The sequence below is a fragment of the Aethalodelphis obliquidens genome, unplaced genomic scaffold (assembly GCF_003676395.1).
Source record: "Aethalodelphis obliquidens isolate GAN/ISIS:26980383/991018 unplaced genomic scaffold, ASM367639v1 scaffold1, whole genome shotgun sequence".
Taxonomy (NCBI): domain Eukaryota; kingdom Metazoa; phylum Chordata; class Mammalia; order Artiodactyla; family Delphinidae; genus Aethalodelphis; species Aethalodelphis obliquidens.
Window position 1 is genome coordinate 103,902,601 of NW_020837945.1, and position 25,730 is coordinate 103,928,330.

The 25,730-nt window shown below is 35.1% G+C and overlaps 1 protein-coding gene across 2 annotated transcripts in view; it reads right to left on the minus strand.

Moving 5' to 3' along the window:
* SMC4 (structural maintenance of chromosomes 4) overlaps positions 1 to 25,730 on the minus strand; it is a 35,214-nt gene that overhangs the window by 4,397 nt on the left and 5,087 nt on the right. For both annotated transcript variants that reach the window (XM_027112943.1, XM_027112948.1), the window contains 13 exons: positions 18,421 to 18,585; positions 18,021 to 18,148; positions 17,409 to 17,549; positions 16,602 to 16,752; positions 14,694 to 14,858; positions 12,937 to 13,170; positions 10,945 to 11,130; positions 9,833 to 9,994; positions 7,439 to 7,664; positions 7,274 to 7,353; positions 6,276 to 6,428; positions 4,794 to 4,920; positions 721 to 910 (listed from right to left, as the gene is read on the minus strand). In XM_027112943.1, the coding sequence (XP_026968744.1) occupies positions 721 to 910; positions 4,794 to 4,920; positions 6,276 to 6,428; positions 7,274 to 7,353; positions 7,439 to 7,664; positions 9,833 to 9,994; positions 10,945 to 11,130; positions 12,937 to 13,170; positions 14,694 to 14,858; positions 16,602 to 16,752; positions 17,409 to 17,549; positions 18,021 to 18,148; positions 18,421 to 18,585 (2,108 nt within the window). The remainder of the gene's footprint in view (positions 1 to 720; positions 911 to 4,793; positions 4,921 to 6,275; positions 6,429 to 7,273; positions 7,354 to 7,438; positions 7,665 to 9,832; positions 9,995 to 10,944; positions 11,131 to 12,936; positions 13,171 to 14,693; positions 14,859 to 16,601; positions 16,753 to 17,408; positions 17,550 to 18,020; positions 18,149 to 18,420; positions 18,586 to 25,730) is intronic.

Genomic DNA, 25,730 nt, shown 5'->3' on the forward strand with positions numbered 1-25,730 from the left:
CACACACACACACACACACACACACACACACACACACACACACACACCTTTTTCCCTTAATGAAGTTACTTCTATTTTGACTGATAATTGTGTTTAGGCAAAACATATGGCTTATTAGCACCTTATCTTTGAACAAAAGACATTGTAATAGCAGAATAACCAGATAATCAAATGTGACTCATGTTATAATTTTAAGACAAAAGAAACAGCTGTTTACATTTCAACATTTTTATACATATTTAGCTTTAATTATTTTAGAAATACTTTGATACTCTGAAAATTAATTTAAAAACAAGATCTGTTACGAACGTATTAACTTTTTGGGACAATGGAATCTAGTTAATTAAATTAATCTAGTTAATTAAAAATTTAAGTTATTAAAACAATTTTGCTAAGAAATCTCAACCTTCTTATTCTCCTAAAACCTAGATCTATTTCAATGAATCACCCTCTACTCCCTTTAAGCCAGAGAAATGAAACTCTGACTTCTGTGTCCTCACAAACTTGGGAATTATATAACCACATTTTGCCAAAGCATACCCGTTTATGTTTTTAAAAACTAGTCATATGATGTTTATTATAGGTGCCCACCAAAACTCCTATTAGGTAACAACATGTCAGAAGGGCTTAATTAGTAACAGTAACAGAAACATTTAATGGACATTAAGTTTAAAAAGGGGATGTAGGGAAGAGGAAGACAGGGTAGTATGCATACTCTACCTGTCAGCAGTCTTGATTGCTACTTGGGCTTTAGTAATAGCAGAAGCACATTCATCTAACTGTTTGTTTATTTTATCAAGTTTGTCTTGTTGGGCCTTGAGTTTATGGTTATTAATTTCTACGATAATATTGTGTAACCTTTTAACCTCAGCTTCCACTTTACCAGCTCTCTCAGCCACATTGTTATACTCTGGAAAAAAAAAAAGTGAAATTAATTTGTGTTTCTACGCTAATGAGTGTCACTTGTTAGATGTAAATCTCTTCAGTCAGTATGACTTAACCTGATGCATGCCCAAGAAATTTTAGACATTTAAGGAAAAGTACCTCAAAAAAACCCAAACAAACCCCAGAACACAAAACCAGAATGCCCAAGTCAAAACAAATGGTGTTATATAACAACACATGGTTAAATTCTCTGGCTCAGCTGTGAACATAACCCACTTATCTCTTACTGGCTTCATGCCCTGAAGTTCTTTTCAAAAGTTTTTAGGGTACTTTCTTGACTATTGGTCTCATAATGATTTTTACCCTTAGATAGACTATGTGCCTGACTACTGCCCGGGGTGAAGAAAATTGTGGTTGTTTTATTCAATCAAAAAAAATTCACACAATTTGGATAGCAAAACTGATGAGTTGAGCATGTTTCTGCTGGCAGTCATGGAAAATTCTGAATTTTCTTGGTGGTGTTGGAGGCTCTGGTGTCCTGTCAAAAGCTTTGTGAATACTGACAGGCATTGGCATTAACTTTGACAATATAGATTATAGTAGGTACAATGTGCTTCTGTTGTTGGCAGTTGTAGTGTCATCTTCCCAATTTGGTATTTATTTGGCTGTGCCAGGTCTTTAGTTACGGTATGCGAACTCTTAGTTGCGGCATGTGAGATCTAGTTCCCTGACCAGGGATCGAACCCAGGCCCCCTGCACTGGGGGCGTGGAGTCTTAGCCTCTGGACCACCAGGGAAGTCCCTCATCTTCCCCATTTGAGAGATGACTTTCCAGTTGTAGAAGAGGCAGTATAGTTCCTTTCATGGTTCTACAGAGTAGCTCTGGAAATTATTCTTCATGTTCAACCTAGAATTTCTTAAGCCATCACAGTGATTCTGTAAATAATCTTTTACTCTGTTAAACACACACACACACCCACACACCCACACCCACACCCCAAATCATATCTGTACTAACCAGAGTGGATTCTGTTCTCCATATTTGAATCCTAATCACTATACAATATAGGAAGGATGAAAGGTGGCAAAAAGGTAAGGAGTTCAAGCTTTCAATATCTATGTCTAGAAAAGCAAGCAGAAACAGAGCCAACTTATGGAAAGAGACTCCCATAAAGCTCCTATGGGAGGAGTGTATCAATACATTTAGCATAGGGGAAAGGAGGTAGGATGTGCTAAGAGGAAAAGATTAGATAAAGACTTAACTGTTGTTCCTCTAGATTGTCTCTTCTCTCCTGTTAGGTAGATTGGAATTTCAATATTCTCCAAATCTCACAACTTAGTATTCATCTTTTTGTCCTACATTATCAGAGAATTCTTTAGTCTGATCTTTCAAACTCACCTAGTGAGTTTAACTCCAACCTCTATTCTTTATATTTCTGAGATCACCACTTGGCTTTTTCAAAAAACAAAGCAAAACAAAACCCTGCCCTTTTTTTGTCTTCTGAATCCCCCTTTCCCCCTAAGGATACTAAAATAGTGTATTTATTGAAGGAATTCTTTTGCTCAAAGTGGCGATGTTCTCTGTAGTTTAAGTTCCATTAGGCTGTCTGTATGCTTAGCTCCCTTGTGGGGTAGAGTACCAGCTGCTGTGGGGTCTGGCATCATGACTTATACTGGGGGATGGGCCAGGTATGCAACTGGGAAGGGTTCCACCCTTCAGAAAATCTTCTTCCTTATTTTCAAGTACCTAACATGCATTAAAAATTCTTTTCCCTATCTATAGTAGCATGTCTATTAGAAGTAGGAGGGGGAAACTAACATCAGATAGTCTATAATTTTTTTTTATTTATTTTTTTTATTTTTATTTATTTTTTATTTTTTTTGCGGTATATGGGCCTCTCACTGTTGCGGCCTCTCCCGCTGCGGAGCACAGCTGCTCCCTGGCATGTGGGATCCTCCCGGACCAGGGCACGAACCCGTGTCCCCCGCATCGGCAGGTGGACTCTCAACCACTGCGCCACCAGGGAAGCCCAGATAGTCTATAATTTTGAAGTCACTATTTTATACCACCTTGCTCCCCTTACTCCATTCTCTACACAACAGCCAGAGATTTTAAAAATATAAATTAATGTAAAATAAAATATATAATCTTAAAGATACGCTTGCAGAAATGGGCTTCCATATTAGATATTAACAGAGTCTACTAATAATAGCCAGTGTTTCCATGAGAGGAAATATATATGGGGCTCCTAATGAAGTCAAGGATTCCCTTTCAAACAAGAATACAGATTCCTGTAGTCTGTGAAAGTGCTGCTATAAATGACGAAGATACACGTTTTTTGTTTTAATTGACCATTAGGTTCCATCAAAGCAAACACAACAAATATTGTAGGTATTCTGGGGAAGGAGAAGTAGGGTGAAGTCCCTGTGTCTCCAAGGACAAAATATATACCCAAAATAAATGCAAGGAAAAAAGAGTCCTGTCAGATTATATCACTTCCCTGTATATGACTTTCCAATGGCTTTTAATTTCACATGGAGGCAGGGCTTATAAGGCTCTACATTATCTGGATTCTTCCATCGTTTAACTCTAGCCACTCTGGCTTCCTAGTGTTCCTAGAAACTTCTGGCATAGTCCTTCCTGCCCCAGGGCCTCTACTTACTCCTCTATATTCTTCCTGAAATGTTCTTCTCCCAAATATCCACATGTCCACTCATACTTCCACTGGGTCTCTGCTCAAGTATCTCTGGCAGTGGCCTGTATAACCACTGTGTCTATCTGAATCCCCATCCCATCCTGTTTTCCTGGTTTTACTTTTATCACCTAGCACCACCTGATACAGTATGCAATGTATTTATTATCTTCCCCATCTTTTAAGTGTGAGTTCCTTGAAAAGAGGGACTTTATTTTGTTCACTGCTTGATCAACAGCACCTAAAACAAAGCTTGGCCAGTAGCAGATGCTATCTGAGTGAATGCCTCAATATTAAAAACGTAGATAAATATGACCACAAAAATAAAAAAATTAATACAGCTATATATTAATATTCAATATGCCCAGTGGACATCTGTCTGCTTACAATCTTTTTACCTCTTTTTCTTTGGCAAGAAAACTCGACCTCATTTTTTGAACATTTGGATAATTGCTGCAATTCCAGTCCATCTAGTTCTTTCAGATGAACAATCAGTATTTGCCTTCCTTTGCTCATGAACCAGACTGTAACAAGGGTCTTGAGGACATGATGAAGGCTCACTGTGTTTGTTGGTGTCCCTAAGATACTGTGTAACTCACCATTACCTCCTCGTGCAATAAGATGCACATCTACCTATGTTTAATTGAAGCCAACATGGAAATAGAAGCAGGGCTGCTCAAGTGCATGATCAGAGGATTTTAATGTCAAAGTCAATTCTGACTATGAGCCTATGAACTAATTCCCTTTCTTGCTGAAAGCTTTTGGAAGAACACTTATATGTTTATATACAAGTAGAAAAAGTTCTGGAAGGAAAAATGTGTTTTCTCTAAGCTCTCAAACAAAATAACTACTATCTTGAAGGGTCCTTAGGAAGACTGGGCCAAAGTATACAAAATATAAAATTAAAAGCATGGGTATCAGAATCAGACTGCCTTGTTCCTGAATTCCTATACCACCACCATATGCTATGCGACCTTGGGCAAATTGTATAAACCATTCTGTGCCTCAGTTTTCTTATCTGTCAAATGAAGTACTTAATAGTACTTTATAACCTTCTGAGAAATAAAAACAAAAACCATAAAAGAGAGTGGTCACTTGTCTATAATATATGAAATCTGCTTTTTATTCTACAAACTGCTATTTTAAACATTCTAAATATTACAAACCTGTTTTTGACCACACAGGGGGAAAAAAAAGTGTATATCCTTCAACATACCTGTCTTGAAAGCAGTAACATTTTCTTCTAGCAATTTCTGCTTTTTTTGGTCAGGGGCTGTAGCAAGTACATTAGCTTCAAGTTCCTTAACTTGGACATTCAAATATTCTTCTTGCTCTGATAAACGCTACAGAAATGTTTTAACATTCAAAACTGTTAGTATTTTAAACTTACTAACAATAACATTTGCTTTAAACATTCTTAAAAAAAAGGTACTTAAAATCTTTAAGAGAAAGACAAAAACAAGAAAGGGCAGAAAACACGAACAATTAATATAAAAATCGAAAATGGCCAACAAAACGCATGAAATGTATACACTCATTATGAAGATAAGTTAAAATGCTATTTTTTAGTATTTATATCAGATTAGCAAACTTACAACAAACTGAAGAGTACCTAGTGTTCAAAGACTTGGAAAAATTATTTGCATATGCTACTATTAGTAAATGAATTAGAACCGTCTTTTTAAAAGAGAACAATTTGGCATTATGCAACAAACGCTTAAAACACTGTACAGGGCTTCCCTGGTGGCACAGTGGTTGAGAGTCTGCCTGCCGATGCAGGGGACACGGGGTCGTGCCCCGGTCCGGGAAGATCCCACATGCCGCAAAGCGGCGGGGCCCGTGAGCCATGGCCGCTGAGCCTGCGCGTCCGGAGCCTGTGTTCCGCAACGGGAGAGGCCACAGCAGTGAGAGGCCCGCGTACCGCAAAAAAACCCCCCAAAAAACCCAAAAACAACACTGTACACATACTGGGTAATAATTATAGTTTTAGAACTCTAACCTAAGGAAATAATTGGATGAGTGTATTAAGGTCTGCCTAAGAAGGATATTTAAAACACAGCAGTGTACATAGTCAACACAGAAAAATATTTATCAAATCGTGATACGAACAAAATATGCCAATACAATTGCACACAAAGTAAATGTACATTGGCTTGGAAAGAAAATCGTAATTAATAAGTGAAGAAAAGTTAATAAGACTCATTAAAAATTCATATGCAAATATAATATGTATATCAATATCTACCATATACATAAACACATACATGCAAACTAGACACACTAAAAGTTGAAAGACATACATAAAAATTTAAGGTGATAATCTTTTGAGTATTTCCTAAAAACTGTTTTCTGATTTTGTTTTTTAAAAGAGACTGGGCATGTATTGCTTTTTCATAATTAAGAAAACATTTCACTTTGAGAAGAGAATGAAATAAAGGGTCACATAGTTGCTAAGGGAAGACACATTTTCATGGAGTACAAATGGAAACCAGAAATAGCCGTGGCTGGAGCAAACACTGTGACAGGGCGTTTATCCATTAGTACTCGGGGAAACAAAACCAACAGATGCGCCTTACACCTAGAGACTCGGCCTCCTCCTCCCCCCTTATATTTTAAAATTATAAGCAAACAGCAAAATGCTTCTGCCAAATTGCTGTTGAATTCCAATAGTTTCAGCTAATATTGATTAAAAAAGTACCTGGATGCTTGCAGTAAACTTTTCTAGTGTATTCCTCATTTCTCGTTCACTATGCCTTAACTTAACTACTGCTTCTTCCAGTTGTACTTTCTGTTCCTGAATTTGCACTGCTTTTTGAGAGTCTCTCTGCAACTGTGATTCCATTTTATTTACCTACAAAGAAGAATACCAGTGAAATAAGTTTATTCCAAGAGTCATTTCAGATTAACAGCAATTTATGAATGAAGAAAACCCAAACTTCTGATCTTAAAGACTAGAAACAAAGCAAACAACCCAGATCCAATTCCAAAACCTAAAGCTTAGGAGATGGTCAACTAATTTCCGCATCATAGAATCAGATGAAAAGACAATTTTAAGTGTTGTATAGTCAACTACTATTACAATGAAGGTATACTACACAAATATTTAAGTGGAAAAATATAAACTATTTCAAAATATGAAAAAAAATCAAGCCACACCTCTTCAGAAAAAGTTAGGTATCCAGGACATCTAAGTACATATTTTTAAGGAAGAAAAAAGTATAGTGTTCCGAGGGTAATAATGGAACAGAGCAGTATTTCCTGAGCATTTTGACATTCCTCTTATACTTCTGGACATATAAAATTTGGAAACATGTATCAGAAGTCTTTGCTATATTTACAACTTAAAGAATTATGTCAAAATAGAAAAGATAATTATACATCAGTAACTATGTGAAGAAACAAATTAAATGTCAAACAGTAAGTAAATGGTTAAATAAATTATGATATGATCCAAATGTCATAACAGAGAAAGATATATATGTCGAGCATATATTTTTAAATTAACATACTTTTAAAACTTTAACAAGTTTCATATAAAATCCCACAGCTTATATACTAGTCATTTAGAGAAAATTCAATCTGTTAATTGAAAATTTGATTACAGTACATTTAAAATAGCAGAATTTTACAGTATGTTACTTATCAGTAAAGCTGCTTTAACAAAAATGTCTTGACCGTAATTTTGTACATGCTGACCTCTTCTTCTGGGATTTCAACAACAACTGATGAACCCATCCTTCCTTTCATTACTTTGCTTCCACCACCAGTCATTGTACCTGGAGAACAGAGGAGAGAAGTCAGACTTAGATGTCTCCCCCAACAAGATTAAATAAACTCAATGGCAGAGAAAAAAAACATTACCTGACTGTTCTATGATTTGCCCCTGTAATGTTACCACTCTCCATCTTCTATCTTTCTGATATGCTACTCTTGTGGCTTGATCTAAGTTGTCAGCTACTAAAGTATCCCGTAAGGCAAAGTAAAAAGCTTGGCGAATTTCCTCATCTTTTACTTTTACTAAATCAAATAATCGAGGAGTATTTTCAGGAGTTTGAATTTTGGTCATTTTCTTTGCCCACACTGCCATCTAAACATAAAAAAGAAAAATAATATATATATAAAGATCATTTCTGTTAGGTATAATTTATAGAAGTAATACACATGTATTAAACATAAGGACATGTATACAAAGTTCTGAGTATCTACATAATTGAGTATTACTTTACTGTTTTTTTGCCGTACGCGGGCCTCTCACTGTTGTGGCCTCTCCCTTTGCGGAGCACAGGCTCCGGACGCGCAGGCTCAGCGGCCATGGCTCACGGGCCCAGACGCTCTGCAGCATGTGGGATCTTCCCGGACCGGGGCACGAACCCGTGTCCCCTGCATCGGCAGGCGGACTCTCAACCACTGCGCCACCAGGGAAGCCCTACTTTACTGTTATTTTAAAAAAGAAGTTATTGTAAAACTATCTCTATTCACAGATGACATGATCTTATATGTATTAAAATCCCGAGGAATTCATACATTAAAAAACTATTAGAACTAACATGAATTCAGCAAAGTTGCAGAATATAAGATCAATATGCAGAAATTAATTGTATTTCTATACACTAGCAATGAATAATCTGAAAATGAGATTAAGAAAATTCCATTTACAATATACTAAAAACAAAACAAAAACCCCAGGACACTCTTGATATTAAAGAACAAAATGAAAGGACTCCTGATTTTAAAGCTTACTACAAAGCTACAGTAATCAAGACAGTGTGGTATCAGTGTAAGGACAGACACAGATAAATGAAGAGTCCAGAAATAAACCCTTACATTTATGATCGGTTGATTTTTGATAAGGGTGCCAAGAAAATTCAACAGGGAAAGAATACAAATGGTGCTGGAACAACCTGATATCCAAAAGAGTAGAGTTGGACCCCTACTTTACACTGTATTATAAAATTAACTTAATATGGATTAAAAAATTAAATTTAGAACCTAAAGCTGTAAAACTCTTAGAAAACAGAAGTAAATCACCCTGCCATTGGATTACACAGTCGTTTCTTAGATATGACACCCAAAATACAAGGAACTAAAAATAAACTGGACTTCTATCTAAATTTTTTGCTTCAGAGGACACCATCAAGAATGTGAAAAGAGAGCCCACAGAATGGGAGAAAACATTTGCAAATTACATACCTGACAAGAGACTTGTATCCAGAATATATAAAGAATTCTTACAACTCAACAGTAAGACAAACCAATTAACAAATGGGCAAAGAATGTGAACAGATTTTTCTCCAAAGATAAACAAATGGCCAATAAATAAGCACATGAAAAGATGTCGTACAAAAACCTGTGTACAGGAATGTTCATGGCAGCATTAACCATAATACCCAAAACATGAAACAACCCAAATGTCCATCAATTGATGAATAAACAAACTGTGCTACATCATATAATGGAATATCATTTGGCAGTAAAAAGGAATGAAGTGCTGATACACATGTATTAGCCCCACCCCCTGCAAAGAGAAGAGAGGGAACTTATTTATTTATTTTTTGCCACACCATGCGGCGTGCAGGATCTTAGTTCCCTGACCAGGGACTGAACACGCACCCCACAGTGGAAGTGTGGAGTCTTAACCACTGGACCGCCAGGGAAGTCTCAACATGGATGACCTTCGAAAAGTAAGTTAAAGAAGCCATACACAAAAGGCTACATATTATATGATTTCATTTATACAAAATGTCCATAATATGTAAATCTAGAGACAAAAAGTAGATTAAAGGTTGCAGGGGGATGGAGGGGTGAGAGAATAGGGGTAGTGACTCCTAATGTGTATGGGGTTCCTCTTTTGGGGTGATGAAAATATTGTGGAATTAGACAGTGGTCATGATTGAACAATCCAGACCATGTGAATGTACTAAAACCTGCTGAACTACGTATTTTAAAATAATGAATTTTATGGTTGTGAATTGTATCTCAGTAAGTGTTTCTTTTACTTTTTTTTTTTTTTTAAGTAGTTATTGATGATGGAAGTTAGAAATGCAAACTACCAATCACTGTAACATTGGAATATATATTCCTTTAGGGGAGGCAGTAGAGGATTTTTTTTCACAACCATGTAACCCCAGAACCTAATATAATCCTCAAAACCTATCAGGTGTTCACTTAAATAACTATGAAAAAAAAGCTAGGATTCAAAATCAAAAAACACTTGGCACTTAAAAACTAAATTACAGGTAGTTTAGGAATACCCACCTTATCCAAACCTATAAAGGTTGCAACTCCAATATTTTGTCTTTTAAGGAAGTTTACACATTCTTGGGCCGTATCGATAGAATCAACAACAATGTAGTCTAATGCATGACAACAGGATGAAATAGCAATATCATACTTTTCATCAATTGCTCCTAAGTCCCCCTAATAGAGAAAGGGGGGAAAAATCAATGCACAATCAGCAAGGAATTAGGCACAGGATCATTTTATTAGTAATTCATATAGATTTTTCAAGTTGTGTTTAACTGAACTATACCCACGTATGGTTTTAAACAGTACAAAAAGGGTACAACAGTGAAAAATTTAAGTGTTCCTCACATTCAACCTTTCTCTTCTGCAAAGGCAATGACTACTAGAATTTTTAATCTACCTTAAAAAAAAAAAACTTATGGATATACAGAGTTTGAATTTTTAATGAGCACAAAATGAGAGAACTGTTTTCACTGCATGTAAATAAAAATGTATAGTGTCAAAATTTGAAACCTAAAAGTATTATAAGCAAAATAACTTATAGAATAATAAAACTCTGAATTATTGAAAGCCATTTAAGATTATGTAAATCTGTTTCTCAGTCTATTAATACATAAGCTATCCCCATTTCCTTCCAGCCACCTTCTAGCTGGCCACAGCTCCCTTCCTTCTTCAGGCTCAGCTCAGGCTTCAGGTACCCACTATCCCTAGCCTTGGGTTTTGACATCATTCCTTGTTGATTTTCCTAAACTCTAGCCACAACCTTTAGTATAATGGTATAAAACCCAGAATATAATTTATCAAGTTCTTATTTTTTTAAAAAAAGAAAAAAAGGAGTTTGTTAAGTTTATCACTAGAGTTGGATCGCTTTCTTAAAATGACTATAATTATACAAAATTAAAAAAAAAAACCCAAAACTATCTGTAACATGAACAAATACATACCACAAAGAATTTTATCATGCCTGAGTGTAAGAGCAAAATGTTTAAAAATGAATGTCCTTTAAAAGAAACAAAAGTAAATGTTATTTTATGTACAGAGACACTTAATATACAGTTAAGTCAAGGTAAGAAAATTATAACATCTGAGAAAAATGTAGTCATTTACAAATAAATTTACTTTACCAATCTTCCATATATTCCTGGAATTCTGCCAGATTTTTTTTCTTGAATTATTGCATCAAGGACTTTCCCCCTACTTCGATTCATTGCTAAGGAACTCTTCGCTTCTTCAACTTTTTGGAAAAGATCACGAACCAAACTTTTGAAATTTATTTCTTCTTGTGTAAGTTTTTGAAGTTGTTTTTCTTTCTAAAGGTGAAAATAAAGAAAATGAATCCCAGAAGGTTACACCCTATCACAGTATAGAATTAGTTGTAATACCTAAAAAAAGAAGGAAAGGCCAATAATCAACACTTGAACCAGGACTAAGCTGTCACATTGCAACTGTTGGTTTGATTTTGAAAAATATGGATGGGTTTTCTGTTTTAAAGGGGGCATAAATTATCTGGGTCAATAATAAGGAATATAAACACAATATAGACCTAGGAGCAGTGCACTAACTGCTAGAGCTAGAGGAGTTAGGGTTGTGGAAATCCCAGTTTGGCACCACACAATTAGGCATAAATGTGTCCTAATTCTTATATTCTTACACTAATCAAAAACAGACCTCAATACAGGACTCTAGTTATGGGTGACCGGGCAGGGCTATGATTACACTGTGCCTTGCTTTTTAAATGAAAGGAGATTTATTATATAGTATTATATAGCATATATTATTGTATCTAATTAAATAAAGGAAAACAAAGAACAAAAAAAGCATAGCTCTGAAATGAAGGAGAGCATGATGAGTGATCACTACTATTGCTAAACAAAAACGTCAGGCTGCCAAGAAGAGGAACCACACACATGCACACAAAAAGCCTAATTCTCAGTTTCTCAATCTCCAAGTTAGTGCAGCCATTTTTCTGACATTCTCCTTTACTTCCTGGCTTTAAATTATTACCTCTATTACCAGTCATACTGGTTTAAAGTATTGATAAAAGCTCAAGTTACAGATGTAATTTATCCAAAAATAAACTGAATCATGAGGAAGATAGATGTAGTCACTGAATATAACTTAAGTTTACATTTAAATTCTATACGGCCATTAAGTTCTCTGATGACCAAGCGGCGTGCATTTACTAAAATGAAAAAGACGTCATTTTCAGTGTAATTTCTCTCCAAGCAGCATTTTCTATTGCCATCTTGCCTAATGATGCTTTTGAGATTAAAGTTATGAAATTCCTTAGATGTCTAATTCACTCAAGGATAGCAGAGGACGTAGATGAGCTAATAAGCCAGATGTCTTGATTAGTTTAACAACTTGCAGTCCCAACAAAGAAAACTACATTCATAAATTCAAAAACAGAAAAAAATACACTAAGATAGTTGACTTGCATATTTGTTCACACACACACTTACACTTATTTGTGATTTTCCTTTACCATCGCCGAAGTTGTCTACACTTAGATTTAGGGAAACAAAAAACTTTCTTCTGTTTAAATTTTTATAATGGGAAATAATGGTGGCAGCAGTGATATTATTTGCTGTTTGACACTTGAAGGGAGAACGCAGCTTCTTGATAGTCTCGATTCGTATCAGATAGAATACTGAAATATTAACCCCATTCTTTTTGGAAAGATTACACTAAACAATAACAACAAAAATACCTATGTACCAGTCACTTAAGATGTTGAGATCAGGACTTCCCTGGTGGCACAGTGGTTAAGAATCCGCCTGCTAATGCAGGGGACACGGGTTCGAGCCCTGGTCAGGGAAGATCCCACATGCCATGGAGCAACTAAGCCTGTGCACCACAACTACTGAAGCCCACGCGCCTAGAGTCCGTGCTCCGCAACAAGAGAAGCCACCGCAATGAGAAGCCCGCGCACCGCAACGTAGAGAAGCCCCCATTCGCAGCAACTAGAGAAGGCCTGTGCACAGCAACGAAGACTCAGCGCAGCCAAAAAAAAAAAAAAAAAGATGTTGAGATTTAAAAAAAGATATATAAATATAAAAATAAATAAAACTAGGGTTCATAAACAATGTTCAGATGAAATACAATAGAAGATTTACCTCCTTTAGTTCATGTTCAATTTGAGGGAGTTTTGCCTGTATATCTCCAATTGCAGCTTTCCTTTCTTTGAGAGTCTCAGAAGCTGCCATTAGAGCTTCATTGGCCTTACTTAATTGAGACACTGCGGTATTATGACGACTGAGATAGATATCAAGTTCTGATTGGGCTACATCCATCTTTGAACGTGCTTCATTTACTGATTTGCTGAAATCCATAAGTTCTTTCTCTCGACTCTGTTAAAATATGATAGACCCCATTAAATCCGAAATTCATGTGTTTTCAAACCTAAACTGAAATGGAAACCATTCATTTTGAATTTAACTTAATAGATTCTACAAGCACAATATACAGAAATAAATCTCACAAGTGGAATGGACTAACAGTTTTTGCCTAGTTGTGAATGTTCATGGTATACAGTCTTTTCCCAACTGATTTCACAAGAGCTTAACAAGGTAGATACCATACTAATATCTAATATCTCAATTTAGAGATTAAAATGACAAAGGAGTGGTTGAAAGAGAACAAAAATGTGGATCTGAAATCTAGATTCCACGGTCTTTCCACATTACCTTACCTAAAATGGTAAGGTGTAAGGACTACTCAGCAGAAAGTTTCCTCAAGTATATTTATGTTGGAAATCTTTTTAAGTTTTAGAGGTAAGGTGAGGTAATCCCCAACACAAGTCATAATTTGATGAGTGAGTAGAAATTTTGGACTACTGTAGTTGACTGTGTAGAAAGGACCTACTTATTAGAATAATGGAATAAGAAAAGCCCTTACAAAAGCCTAACCCTTTTATTTCACATACAAAGCATTGGCCCAGTAATATAGTATGATATTAGAACATGCCCATATTTCAAAACAGAATCAATTTAGTCCGTAAAGAAACTCCAAAACACTTCATGGAGGTATAATTAACAAAGGTCTTATGTAACTGACTTAAGTAACGTTAAGTCAATTCAACTCAATTACTGTCATCTATTAAATATCTATTTAACATGCTCAGTGTTGTCTAAAAGGCTGTGGTGAATATAAACAAAGATAGCTAAACTCTGTGCTTACACTCTTGCTGGGGAGACAAGACATATCAATGAGACAATCTCACACTCTTGCTTTAGGGAAGTGCTAACATAATGTAGTAGCTAATATTTATTAATTCCTTACTTTCTAGGCACTTTATATAAGTAAACACACGTTTTATTTTCACAAAGATTCACAAGATGGGTAATATTTTCTTCCGCATTTTGAGGAAGATAACTTGGAGACATAACCTGAGTTCAGAGATAATAAGGGATTGACCTAGGATTTGAGCCAAGAACTGACACATGAGCCATGGTTAAAACTATTACAGAAGAGCTACAGAAGCAAAGAAAGGAGATGTCATCTACGGTTAGTGTGGTCCCAAGCATTTATAGGTAGTAACCAATAAATTACCAAGAAAATAATTTAAGAGAAGATGAAAAAGAAAATCTGCTGATGAAGTCAATGTGTAACAAAGAACTGCACATAAAACAAAGTATATGATGAGTATTTTCTTCTACCACTATAAGTTCTCGTTAACTTTTTTTTTAAAACGAGAAAGCAAACAACAAAAAAGGGGAGGAGTCTAGGCTAACCATCTTTAGGAATGGTAGATATTAAAAGTCCAAACTTTTTCTTCTAACAGTTCATTTTTTAATATTACTATAAAAACAATCTTCAAGATTAACAGAAAAAAAGGCACCAAAATATATGCCAACTGATAAAGAAATCTTACTTCTTTTTCTTTCTGAAGCCCTTGTGTTTCCTGTTTAAGGCTATCCATAACTTCCTTTAATTTTTTTTCTTCTTTTTCTTTTTCTTTCTCAAGGGCATTATTTCTAGTTGTTGTCTCAGTTATGATATTCTCACTCTTGGCAGGTATACTTTTAAATTCTTCAACCTAAGATTATAAAACAAATTAAAGTTACTAGAAGCATGTACCTTTAGGCTATCCAACACCATCAATATTTGGCTTATTTAAAAGCATTTCTCAGGATCTTCTAGATCTTTGCGGTTTTCACTGTAATTAAGTTTAAAGCAGCTAGTTTTAGCAAGTACTTCCTTAATCATCTGCTGCAATTTCTATGTTCTCTCAGTCTAATGGTAAAACTAATTCTACGAATTCCTGATTCCTTATGGAGAACAATTCTTCCTCGCTGAGCAGATCTTCCTTCTGCTCCAACTTTAGGCTGTAATTATCCTTCTTCACCTATGAATATGGTCTGAGTACACGGAATTCCCTGAAGTACCCCTTCAAAGTACATTACAACTTACCACAAATTACCCATACACACCTAGTTTCCCTCAAATCTTAAGATCTTTCCTAACTTTACCCTTCCAGAGTCACCACATAGGACTAATATTTTATTCCATTAATACCTTCCAGTAGTTATCACTTTTCCACAGTTGATTCCTAAAGGCTAATTATCTCTACTACAGTTACATTTGGCTTAATCTGCCCAATTCAGGGGTTTCTATCAAATCCATGCTATTTTGTTTATTCTGATTATCTATTAACAGAGAAATTAAACATTTCCCAAAATGGTGTCCCTCAAACACTGATTCACATAGATGTGCTACTGTACTGAGCATAAAGCATTTTGTGAACAAATGCATTCAGAAAATGCTTACAAGTTGAAGCAGAGCCTGTCTTATAATTACCATGTAATTATATGGTACAACTTTTTTTTTTTTAATAAATTTATTTTATTTTTGGCTGCGTTGGGTCTTCGTTGCTGCACGTGCGCTTTCTCTAGTTGTGGCGATCGGGGGGCTACTCTTCGTTGTGGTGTGCAGGCTTCTCATTGCAGTGGCTTCTCTTGTTGCAGAGCACGGGCTCTAGGCGCGTGGGCTTCAGTAGTTGCAGCACGTGGGCTCAGTAGTTGTGGCTCACAGGCTCTAGAGCACAGGCTCAGTAGCTGTGGCACACGGGCTTAGTTATTCCACGGCATGTGGGATCTTCCCGGACCAGGGCTCGAACCCGTGTCCCCTGCACTGGCAGGCGGATTCTCAACCACTGCGCCACCAGGGAAGCCCGGTACAAAACTTTTTTGAGGGGAGAGGCTTTATGTGTCTCATCTATTAATATCTGATTAAACTATGAATATAGTTTGAAACACCCCAAATTAATTGATTTATTAGTCTGGCTCCTAGCAAGTTAGGCATTCTGGTCTAAACCTCATCTTTCTTTTTTTGAAACCTCAGTCTAGCTAATCAACCACTTGCTGTAAATTATGAACTTCCCCTTCCCTCCCTTTTAAGGGAAAACTGCTGATACTCTTAACTTGATTTCTGCAGACAAAGGTACCATTTTTAAAAATCTATGATATGTAGCCAAAAACATCTCTTTAAATCATACACTCTAGGAAGAAGAAAATTATTGTCACCAAAATAGAATTGCTGATTTGGTAAATATTTTGCCAACAATGTATATCAGAAACATAAGCTCTAAAACTCAAAGTCAATGGATACAGGATTTCCCTTTGGGGAAAAATCAGGTTGAGATAAATCCTGAAACACTAAACATTCAGAATCCCAACTCATTCTCTTAGGTAGTATGGGCCAAGAACATTCATGAAAAATAATAAAAACTACATGTGATATTCAGACCTGAAATTTTAAGAATTTCTCCCCTATAACTTACCTTTTCTTTATCTTTTTGAAGTTGTTTTTCCAGTTTTCTGGCTTTACTTGTAGCATGCTTTAATTTTTCCCTAACTTGAACATCTTCTAAATCTAGTTTTGTAAATTTTTCTTTGTTCTCCTCAATAAATTTTGTAATTTTGTTCAGCTTCCTAGCAAAGTAAGAAAATTCAGTCACTATTTTGGATATTCTGATATTTTAAAGCCACCTTATATACCTTGCCTGGTTATAAATGTATCCAAGTTCTTATAAGGTAGGATCCTGTTTCAAGCTGACCCTCTCCTCCACCCATATTTGAAGGAGCTGTTAAAATGTGTGACTATAGGAGTTATTTTGTCCTTCTAAGCTGGATTGGAAATAATCACTATGATGTCTAGGTATAGAAAAATTTGACCATAAAAAATAAGCAAAACTCATTTTAAAGAATAAAAGAGAAAACTGCATAGGTAAGGGATATTGGTGTCATTGAAGACTGATATGAGAAAGGTAATGAGAAAACTTTAAGACAACTAACCTGTCAAGTTAAATGCTTGTTTGCTACGATGTTTTGTGTTATTATGTTCTGCCACTAGGGGGTAGCAGCCTGCATTATTTTAAGACCAGTGTTGGGCAGTCAAATCTGTGATAATCATCATCAACTAGATGTAAGTCAATTAAATTTTTTGTTTGCAAAAGGAGACCATTTTATATGCTGGCAAATGTATTACACGCATGTGCTGGCAGTAAGTTTATATACAGACACACACACATACATGCAATAAAATGTAATAATCTAAATACTTTTAGTACTTTCCAAAAGATTATTACTTCTCTATATCTTTTACATCTTTATTCTTAGCTTTCATTTCGTTTGACAGTATATTGCTCTTCTCATTAATTTCTTTGGTATCTTCATGAATTTTTTCCTTTTGAGTCTCCATTTCAGCAATTCGTTTCTGCAGATCATAACTAGAGAGAGGAAAAAAAGATATCAGAGATCCTAAAATACCATTTCTAAAATTCTCTATTTTAGTAAAATCAGCTGTTTCTAAAGTATTCTTAACCACAGTCAATTAACAATTACCTAGGATTACTGACAGGGAAGGGGGAACCAACCTAGGGTCAAGGCTAGAATTAGGAATAAAAATAGGCTCCACATAAACAAAATTAGATCTGCTATTATATGAATTCAAAAGAATGTATATGTAAAACTATTAAGCATAGTAATACTTGTGAACCCACCTCCCAACTTAAAGTAGGATACTTAAAAGTCAACTTCGATACTATGGTAAACAACCCTAATTTAATGAATTCATCACATAAAGCAACTTTTAGAATTTTTTTAACTTCAGTCTTCACATTTCTCTAATATGGGAAAAGAGAAGGGCTTAGACTTACTGCCAGAAACTAATACAAAAATTGATAAGTTAAGGTACTTACATGTAATATTGACAAACATGATTCTTTTTTCTAAATATTTCATTTTCCAAGGTAAGAAATTCAATGGCTATGTTTTTCTCTCCTTCTAAGGCGTCCTTTTCCTTTTCCACCATCTTAACTCTGTTTAACTACAAAAGTTAAAAGTGTAGAGATTGTTCATATGAAGTGTATTTGAGCAATCTGAATTTAAAATATGCCAACATTAGATAAAAAAACATAAACTACATTAATATAACAATGTTCCTCTGAAATGCCAATAAGAAAAATATAAAATTCAACCTAAAACACTAAACTCTGCCTGAATAATTATGACTATAACTTGAATATCCAGCTCAGCAAAATTAGTTAATACAGAAAACATTCTGGTTTACAATACAACTAAAGTCTACAGAAGATTCACCTTCTCTCCTCTGTGTTCATTTAATATTTCAAATCTCCGACACAAGACTTTAATAGGTTCATTTAGCCGTCCACAACCAATTATATCTTCTAAATATTCAAGCATACCCTCATCATGTTCAGTCTGGCCTTTTGGTTTCATCATAGCAATTTGTTCAACTTCACCCTTTAAAAAAAGTAATATTTCACACTCATTGCATATGTTTAGCAACATCAACCTTAAGTGAGAACTAGAAACAATGAACAAATCCAACAGTAATGAACAACTAAATGATTTAAATCAGTGTTTAAAGACATTTAATAAAAGTAAAAATGTTCTCTCCACTGATACTCTTAAGGGTTTTAAGCAAAATTCAGCAAAGTATTCATACAATCTACAATTAAATCACTGTGCCAACATTTTCAACTACTAACAGAATTATAGCTCCTATTCTAAAACAAAGAATTTTCAAAAAGACCCTTCATGGTTAAACTGTAGGAATCCTGTCCCAAGATGGTTAGCATCATTAAGGTTTCTCTATAAACCTGGTGTTATGAGTTCCTCAGCAAGCGCTGGGCTTCGTAAGAATGTCTCAAACTTAATGCTGTAACTTTCTAAAAACAAGACCATTAAATGAAAAAGGAAATATTACTATTTCTCATGGTAATAATATTAATAGAAGAAATCCAACTGACTGGAAACTAAAGATCCTGGTACATACAACACTGGAAAACTTTTGCTTGCAATCGTTATTACAACAACTTTTGAACTATAATTAAAATTTTAGATTAACATTATATATTTGTATTTACTCAGTTTAATTACAAAGAGAAAAGAAGAAAAAAATTCACAATCAGTAACTTTCAAGGCTGATTGCCAGGCAGCCATTTAGTTTGATGGGGAAGAAACTTTTGTCTGAACAATGCTCAGGCAAATTGCTGCCACTTTACTTCACACCAGTAGCCTGCTTGTACTCTATATTATTGCAACAGAAGAAAAGGGACAAATAGAAAAAAAAAATACCCCTTTATTTCTGCAAGATAGCAAAGACTGAAAAAGCTCTTTTTAAATTATATATTAAAAAAAGCATATAGTCTTTCTCAATTTAAATATCTACAATATGTATTTGTGAATGAACCTTAAAAATCTGGGGTAAAACTTGCTAATGACAAAGCATCATATTTACCAAAATCCTCAACATAATTATACAAGGTAAAAAAATTTAAAGATAAAAGAAAAGATAAAACAGCTTATTTTAAAATCTACTCATTAGGGACTTCCCTGGCGGTCCAGTGGTTAGGGTTCCACACTTCAACTGCAGGGGGCATGGGTTCGATCCCTGGTCGGGGAACTAAGATTCCGTGTAAAAAAAAAATCTACTCATTAAAGGGCATAATTTTAAACATTTTTTACAGATGATCACTTTTCTGTACTTTGACAACAGGACATGATTATAAAATACAAACTGAAATGTTATCCTAAGAGCCTGTTATTTTTTAGATTTCTCTGCAACCGTGGGTATGTATGAATTAGTTTTAACTAAATATTAGCGTTTAAAATATGTAGCTATTTATATAAAATGTTTTATTCTGCTTTCAATTATCAGTTTTTTCCAAATATTTTCATAACAATTTTAAGTTTCAGACAGGATTTAAGCCTGGCAGAGTGTCCAAAGCTTTAGATTACAACAGGGACTCCAGCCACTGAAGAAGCCAAGAGACTTATTCAGTTGTTATCTAGACAGGGTTTATCAACAGCAACATTACAGACATTTTGGGCTGAATACTCTTTGTTGTGGGGAGCTAGGCTGGGTATCACAGCACGTTTAATAACATCTGGGACCTCTACCCACTAGATGTCAGCAGCATCAGGCTTCCCCCAGCTGTAACAGCCCTAACTATCTCCAGACAATGCTAAATGTACTGGGGGTGAGGATGCAAAACTACCCCCAGCTGAGAATCACTGATCTGGTGGTAGTCAGTTTAACTTTTTTGTATTAGTGTTTAACAATCCAAATATCTGACACCTGATAGTCTAACATTCTACCGAATTCAATTTGAATATCTGAACACTTATTTTAAGAAAAATGGAAAACCGTGCCAAGAGAACTTACATGTCCGAGTCAAATCACTATAAGGTATTATTTAAGTATACACTTTTCAGATAACCAGAAGTTATGATTTGGTGTAAGAATGATAAAAATATTCCTAAAGGCATCACACTTTTCCTGGCCAAATTACTTATTGAAGAGATGGATTACCACCATTAGGAGACTGCCTAGCTTTGAATAAAGCATAGTGGTTGCTTGTTTTTGGTTACTTGTTCCTCCCTTTCCAATTAAAATGAAGGATATACAGCTCTGATTTCTTTTCATTCTAACAAGGTTGCCCAGTAGAAAAAAACATTTTCAAGTGAAAGACAAGGACGTTTATGAATCAACATAGTTGCACCTCAAGTCCCATATAACATTCAGTTTTATTATATGGTATTCATTAAAAACAAAAAACAAACGAAAAAACCGGTTATTATCAGATTAGCACTATTGAATCAACAGGTTATTAGAACATTTAGCCTTCTACCTGTCATGTGACAATTAGGACTGTTGTGGTATTTCAATGACAACCTGGGACCTTTCTTGTGGTTCTGTTCCTTGATGTCCTCTGCCTTACTACCTGCTACTATTTGTTTTCTTCGTTCTTTTTCCATTTTGTGTCATTTCATGTATAATCTGTGGGTAGACAGTCTGCTTAGAGGACCACTCATATTTCAGAAAATGTACCTATTCCATGTGAAATTATAGAATATAGTTTTAGGGAAATACCTTCAACACATTTTAGAAATAATTTTAAAGCATCACCCTGGATTTAAAGTCACCTTACCACTCAAAGCTCCAAATCACAAGTAGTGGTAGCATGATGAGACAAAAAAAAAAAAGTTTCAAGTTGCTATATGCTACCATCTGAAGCTGGCAAAGTTTTGTAGGCCCCCCCACGGTTATTTCTATTTTCTATAGCTTAAGTATACTAAACAAGGTTTTAAACAATTTTTTTCACTGTTGTTTACTAGTAACTTCCTATGTTTTAATTTATATTCACACTATATCAGAGATACTAGGCAACTGTGGAAATACCATCTGTGGTTTTGTTTTTTTTAAAAAATAAATTTATTTATTTTTGGCTGCATTGGGTCTTCATTGCTGTGTGCTGGCTTCTACTCTTTGTTGCAGTGCACAGGTTTCTCATTCTGGTGGCTTCTCTTCTTGTGGAGCATGGGCTCTAGGCGCGCAGGCTTCAGTAGTTGTGGCACGTAGGCTAGGTAGTTGTGGCTCGCAGGCTCTAGAGTGCAGGCTCAGTAGTTGTGGCACGTAGGCTAGGTAGTTGTGGCTCGCGGGCTCTAGAGTGTAGGCTCAGTAGTTGTGGCACACGGGCCTAGCTGCTCTGTGTCATGTGGGATCTTCCCGGACCAGGGCTCGAACCCATGTCCCCTGCATTGGCAGGTGGATTCTTAACCACTGCACCACCAGGGAAGCCCCATCTGTGGTTTTTTAAAGTAACATAAAAATAGCAAACGTATTTCAAGAGGATATTTATAACATCCAAGGCCTAATCCATACCGTATTGAAGTGGATGGCAAACCAGGGTATTGTGATTCATTTATAGCATTCCTCAATAATCTAATTTACAAGAATATAGCTTAAAAATCTAAGAGGAGGGCTTCCCTGGTGGCGCAGTGGTTGACTGTCCGCCTGTTGATGCAGGGGACATGGGTTCGTGCCCCGGTCCAGGAAGATCCCATATGCTGCAGAGCGGCTGGGCCCGTGAGCCATGGCTGCTGAGCCTGCGCGTCTGGAGCCTGGGCTCCGCAACGGGAGAGGCCACGACAGTGAGAGGCCTGAGTACGGCAAAAAAAAATAAAAATAAAAAAAAATCTAAGAGGAATGAATAGGTACGATGCTTTTTTATCTTTATTGAAACAGAATCCAAGTTTTAGCAAGCAAGAACCACAGGAAACTGTAGTATATAGCTATAACAAAGCTTTTTTCCTAATAAGACCTGAAGGTTTGAGGTAAATATGGGTGTTTGCATCAAAATTAAACGGCCCAGATTTACTAGGCTTTGAAATTTTATTTTGCCTTGGCAATATTTTTATTTTCTCCATTTTCCACTGTAATGTAAGTTATTGTTCTTTCTCTTATTCTGATAAATTTTATTCTAATTGCTCTTTGTGAACTAACAGAGGGCAAGAAACCAAATGACTGAGGTTAGTATCTGTCTAAATTAAGTGCATAAACAGAAAGGACAATGCTTTAGGAGGTAAACTGCTGGCTATCTATTTTGGATGCTTAGGGGTAGTTTCCTATTTTCTTTCATACAGTTGAGGCGGTTGAACAAGACACTTTTGGATAACTAAAGTACTATTGATAAAGCTAAAATTCTTTGATATAGCACAGACTTATTTCTACAGGCTAAAAGACCAGAATCCAAATAAGTTTATATGTCATGCCAGGCTTAGAAGAAGTATACTGAAAAGAAAAAGGAAGAGATGACTAGGTAACAACTCAGATCTCAGTTAATCCAATCTCCAAATTACTAAACAATAAGAAAAAAAATTTGGTTGTTTTAAATTTTAGTTTAGATTTTATAATATGAAGACAAAAAGCATATGAAGTTGAAAATTGTGACAAAACTAGCTACCCATGAAATGCTACACAGAGCTAAAAAACCCTACTTGTTTACACTTATAGTTACAACAATGGGACAACAGCTCCCAAACAAGGTATATATAAACAGGGAAATGTACAAACATAAAAAGCACAACGGCCAATTATAATCTAACACTTTTGGAAGGCATGTGTATTAAGTGCCTCTAAGGACAAGAAACGGAATTCTACCATTTTTGTATCATTTATAGCATCTCAGCATAGTGACTCACTAGGAATTCATTCAAATAGTCAACGATGAAATTTTAAATGACTTCAAATACTAGAATTGCCTACTTGAAGACCCTACTATACCATTATAAATACTTAAAAAAAAAAAAAGTTTACCCTTATGGACTTCTAAACTTTAGTGCTTTTTAGTCTTAAAAATAAGTTTTCACTTGAGCTGGATTTATATTACTTAGGTTGTTAATCACTACCACTGGCCAAACAGCCTATACATTTTATTCAAAGTAATCACTTATGTCTTAGATGATGATATTCTGATGTCTCCAAGTTCCCAGCCTCCCAAACCACAGCTAGTTTTTAAGATGTTATTTAGTGGGAGATAAGGTAATGAAAACTGCATTCTTACTTACCTTCAAATGCTTTAAATCTCTAGTGCAGGAGTCTAAGATTTTGATAAGGAACTAAATAAAAATCCATAGAAACCACTGCCACTTTCCCTCAAACTTTTAAATAGGGCATCATTAGTTCTATCTAGTCCAATCCCTGTTTCTTCTTCCTAACAGGTGAGTTTCTAAGGCTCTTATCTGTAAATTTAATCAAATGGAATTCAATTTGTTAACATGGAAAGTTCATCTCGGTATTAAAAATGATTTAAACAACATAACTATTATGATGACATAAAAAGGTTGAGATTATTATGAGGACAAATGGCTTAAGCATCCTGGGCATTTAAGAAGCACATATTTAATATAAAGTTTACAATTTAAAAACTACTCTTATTTACATCTTTGGGAAGTTACTTTATTTAGCTCCCTTTATTAACTGAATTATGTATACAGAGGCAATATCAAGGGAAAAAAAATCACCCTTTCAAGGGTTAAAACGCAGCCTATTTTGATGAGTCTACGCACAGGTGTAAAACTTTGATTATCCCTGCGTGACAGTAAATAAACAGCAAATAAGATAAACACAATGACAGGTTCCTGCAAAATGGTATCACTATCAAATTTAGTATTCTAAAGGGGCATCTTTAATCCATAATTAACAAAATCAAATCCCAGAATACAAAAGTCCATAAAAGTTAAATCTGATTAAAACACACACACACACAGCTTTAATCCCACATTTATGTAAATTCAAATCTTATTTAGAAATATATCTGCTGATGATTTCCCAACATCCATTTTAAAATAAGTTTGGGTTATAGAAGTATTACAAATGAACTGAAAATATTAATATAAGTCATCCCAGAATATTTCTTTACCTTCTACATACACTATGTACGTCTAAAAGTAACATTTTTTAAAAAAAAGCAGTTGAAGAATATAGACTAAAATGGAAACAGAGGCTAACACTTTATAAGTTTCTTACTGGGAACACTCAGTCATACTAATCAAACTTTTAGTATCAAACCAAAATTCCCAAGTTAGTTTAAAATCAGTAGTACAGGACACTAAAGAATATTAGCAGCTATTTCTATATCACAATATAGTTTTCCTCTTATTATTATGCTCTTGGTGATTGTAGGTAGGACAAAGGAAAAGAAGATAGCCTCAAATCAAAAGGGAATTTTAATATGTCTGACAAAGCCATGTTTTACACTAAGAACTTTTTTGAAAGGTAAGACATAGAGAAGATAAGGAATTTTTCTTACCAAACAACACTGATAGAAAATATCTTTACTCAGATAAAGAATACAGGGTTTCTAATAAAAATCAGCTTAACACCAGGTACTTAATTTTATACCCCTTTAAAAAGACTTTAAAAGTTGTGATACTTAAGAATGAAATATCAGTTACTTTCTGATCTTCCAGTAGAAGTGGTTCAAGTAGGCCATTTGAAACAAAACAAAGAGCTTGAATAAGCTTTTAATTGACCATTCTAAGCATTAAAAAAAAAAAAAAGTTAAATCAGTTAGGTGCTCAGGTAAATTTGTGAAACACCAAGTATATAGAGTTTTTTCTTTCGAGTATATAATATTAGTAGAGATGACAAAGAACAAAAGTAAAGGAAAGGAACTATTAAAAGATAACAAATCTCATTTAAAATGTTATTTTAAAAAGAAATACAAACAGAAATGATAAATAGTTGCTATGTCCCTGTCACGCTAAAGCAGCACAATAATATTGGTGTTTAATATTTATTTTACTACGCCAATATTTACGTGCTGCTAGAGCGGAACAAGTATGTCAGTCCATCCAAACATAAAATGAGCATATGATGATGAAATTACAGTTCTGAATGAATTTCCTTAAATTTCTAGAGCAGCAAATAATGATTCGCATCTTGACTGTAGTATGTAAACCATGATGTGCTGCTACAGTACTTTAAGGCCTCAAAAATACAGGATTCATCCAATAGGGAAAAATTCCTTACACTTTATTTTAAAAAAAAAGGGGGGGGGGAAGAACGAGAGAACCTCTAATATCTTTAATAAATTTAC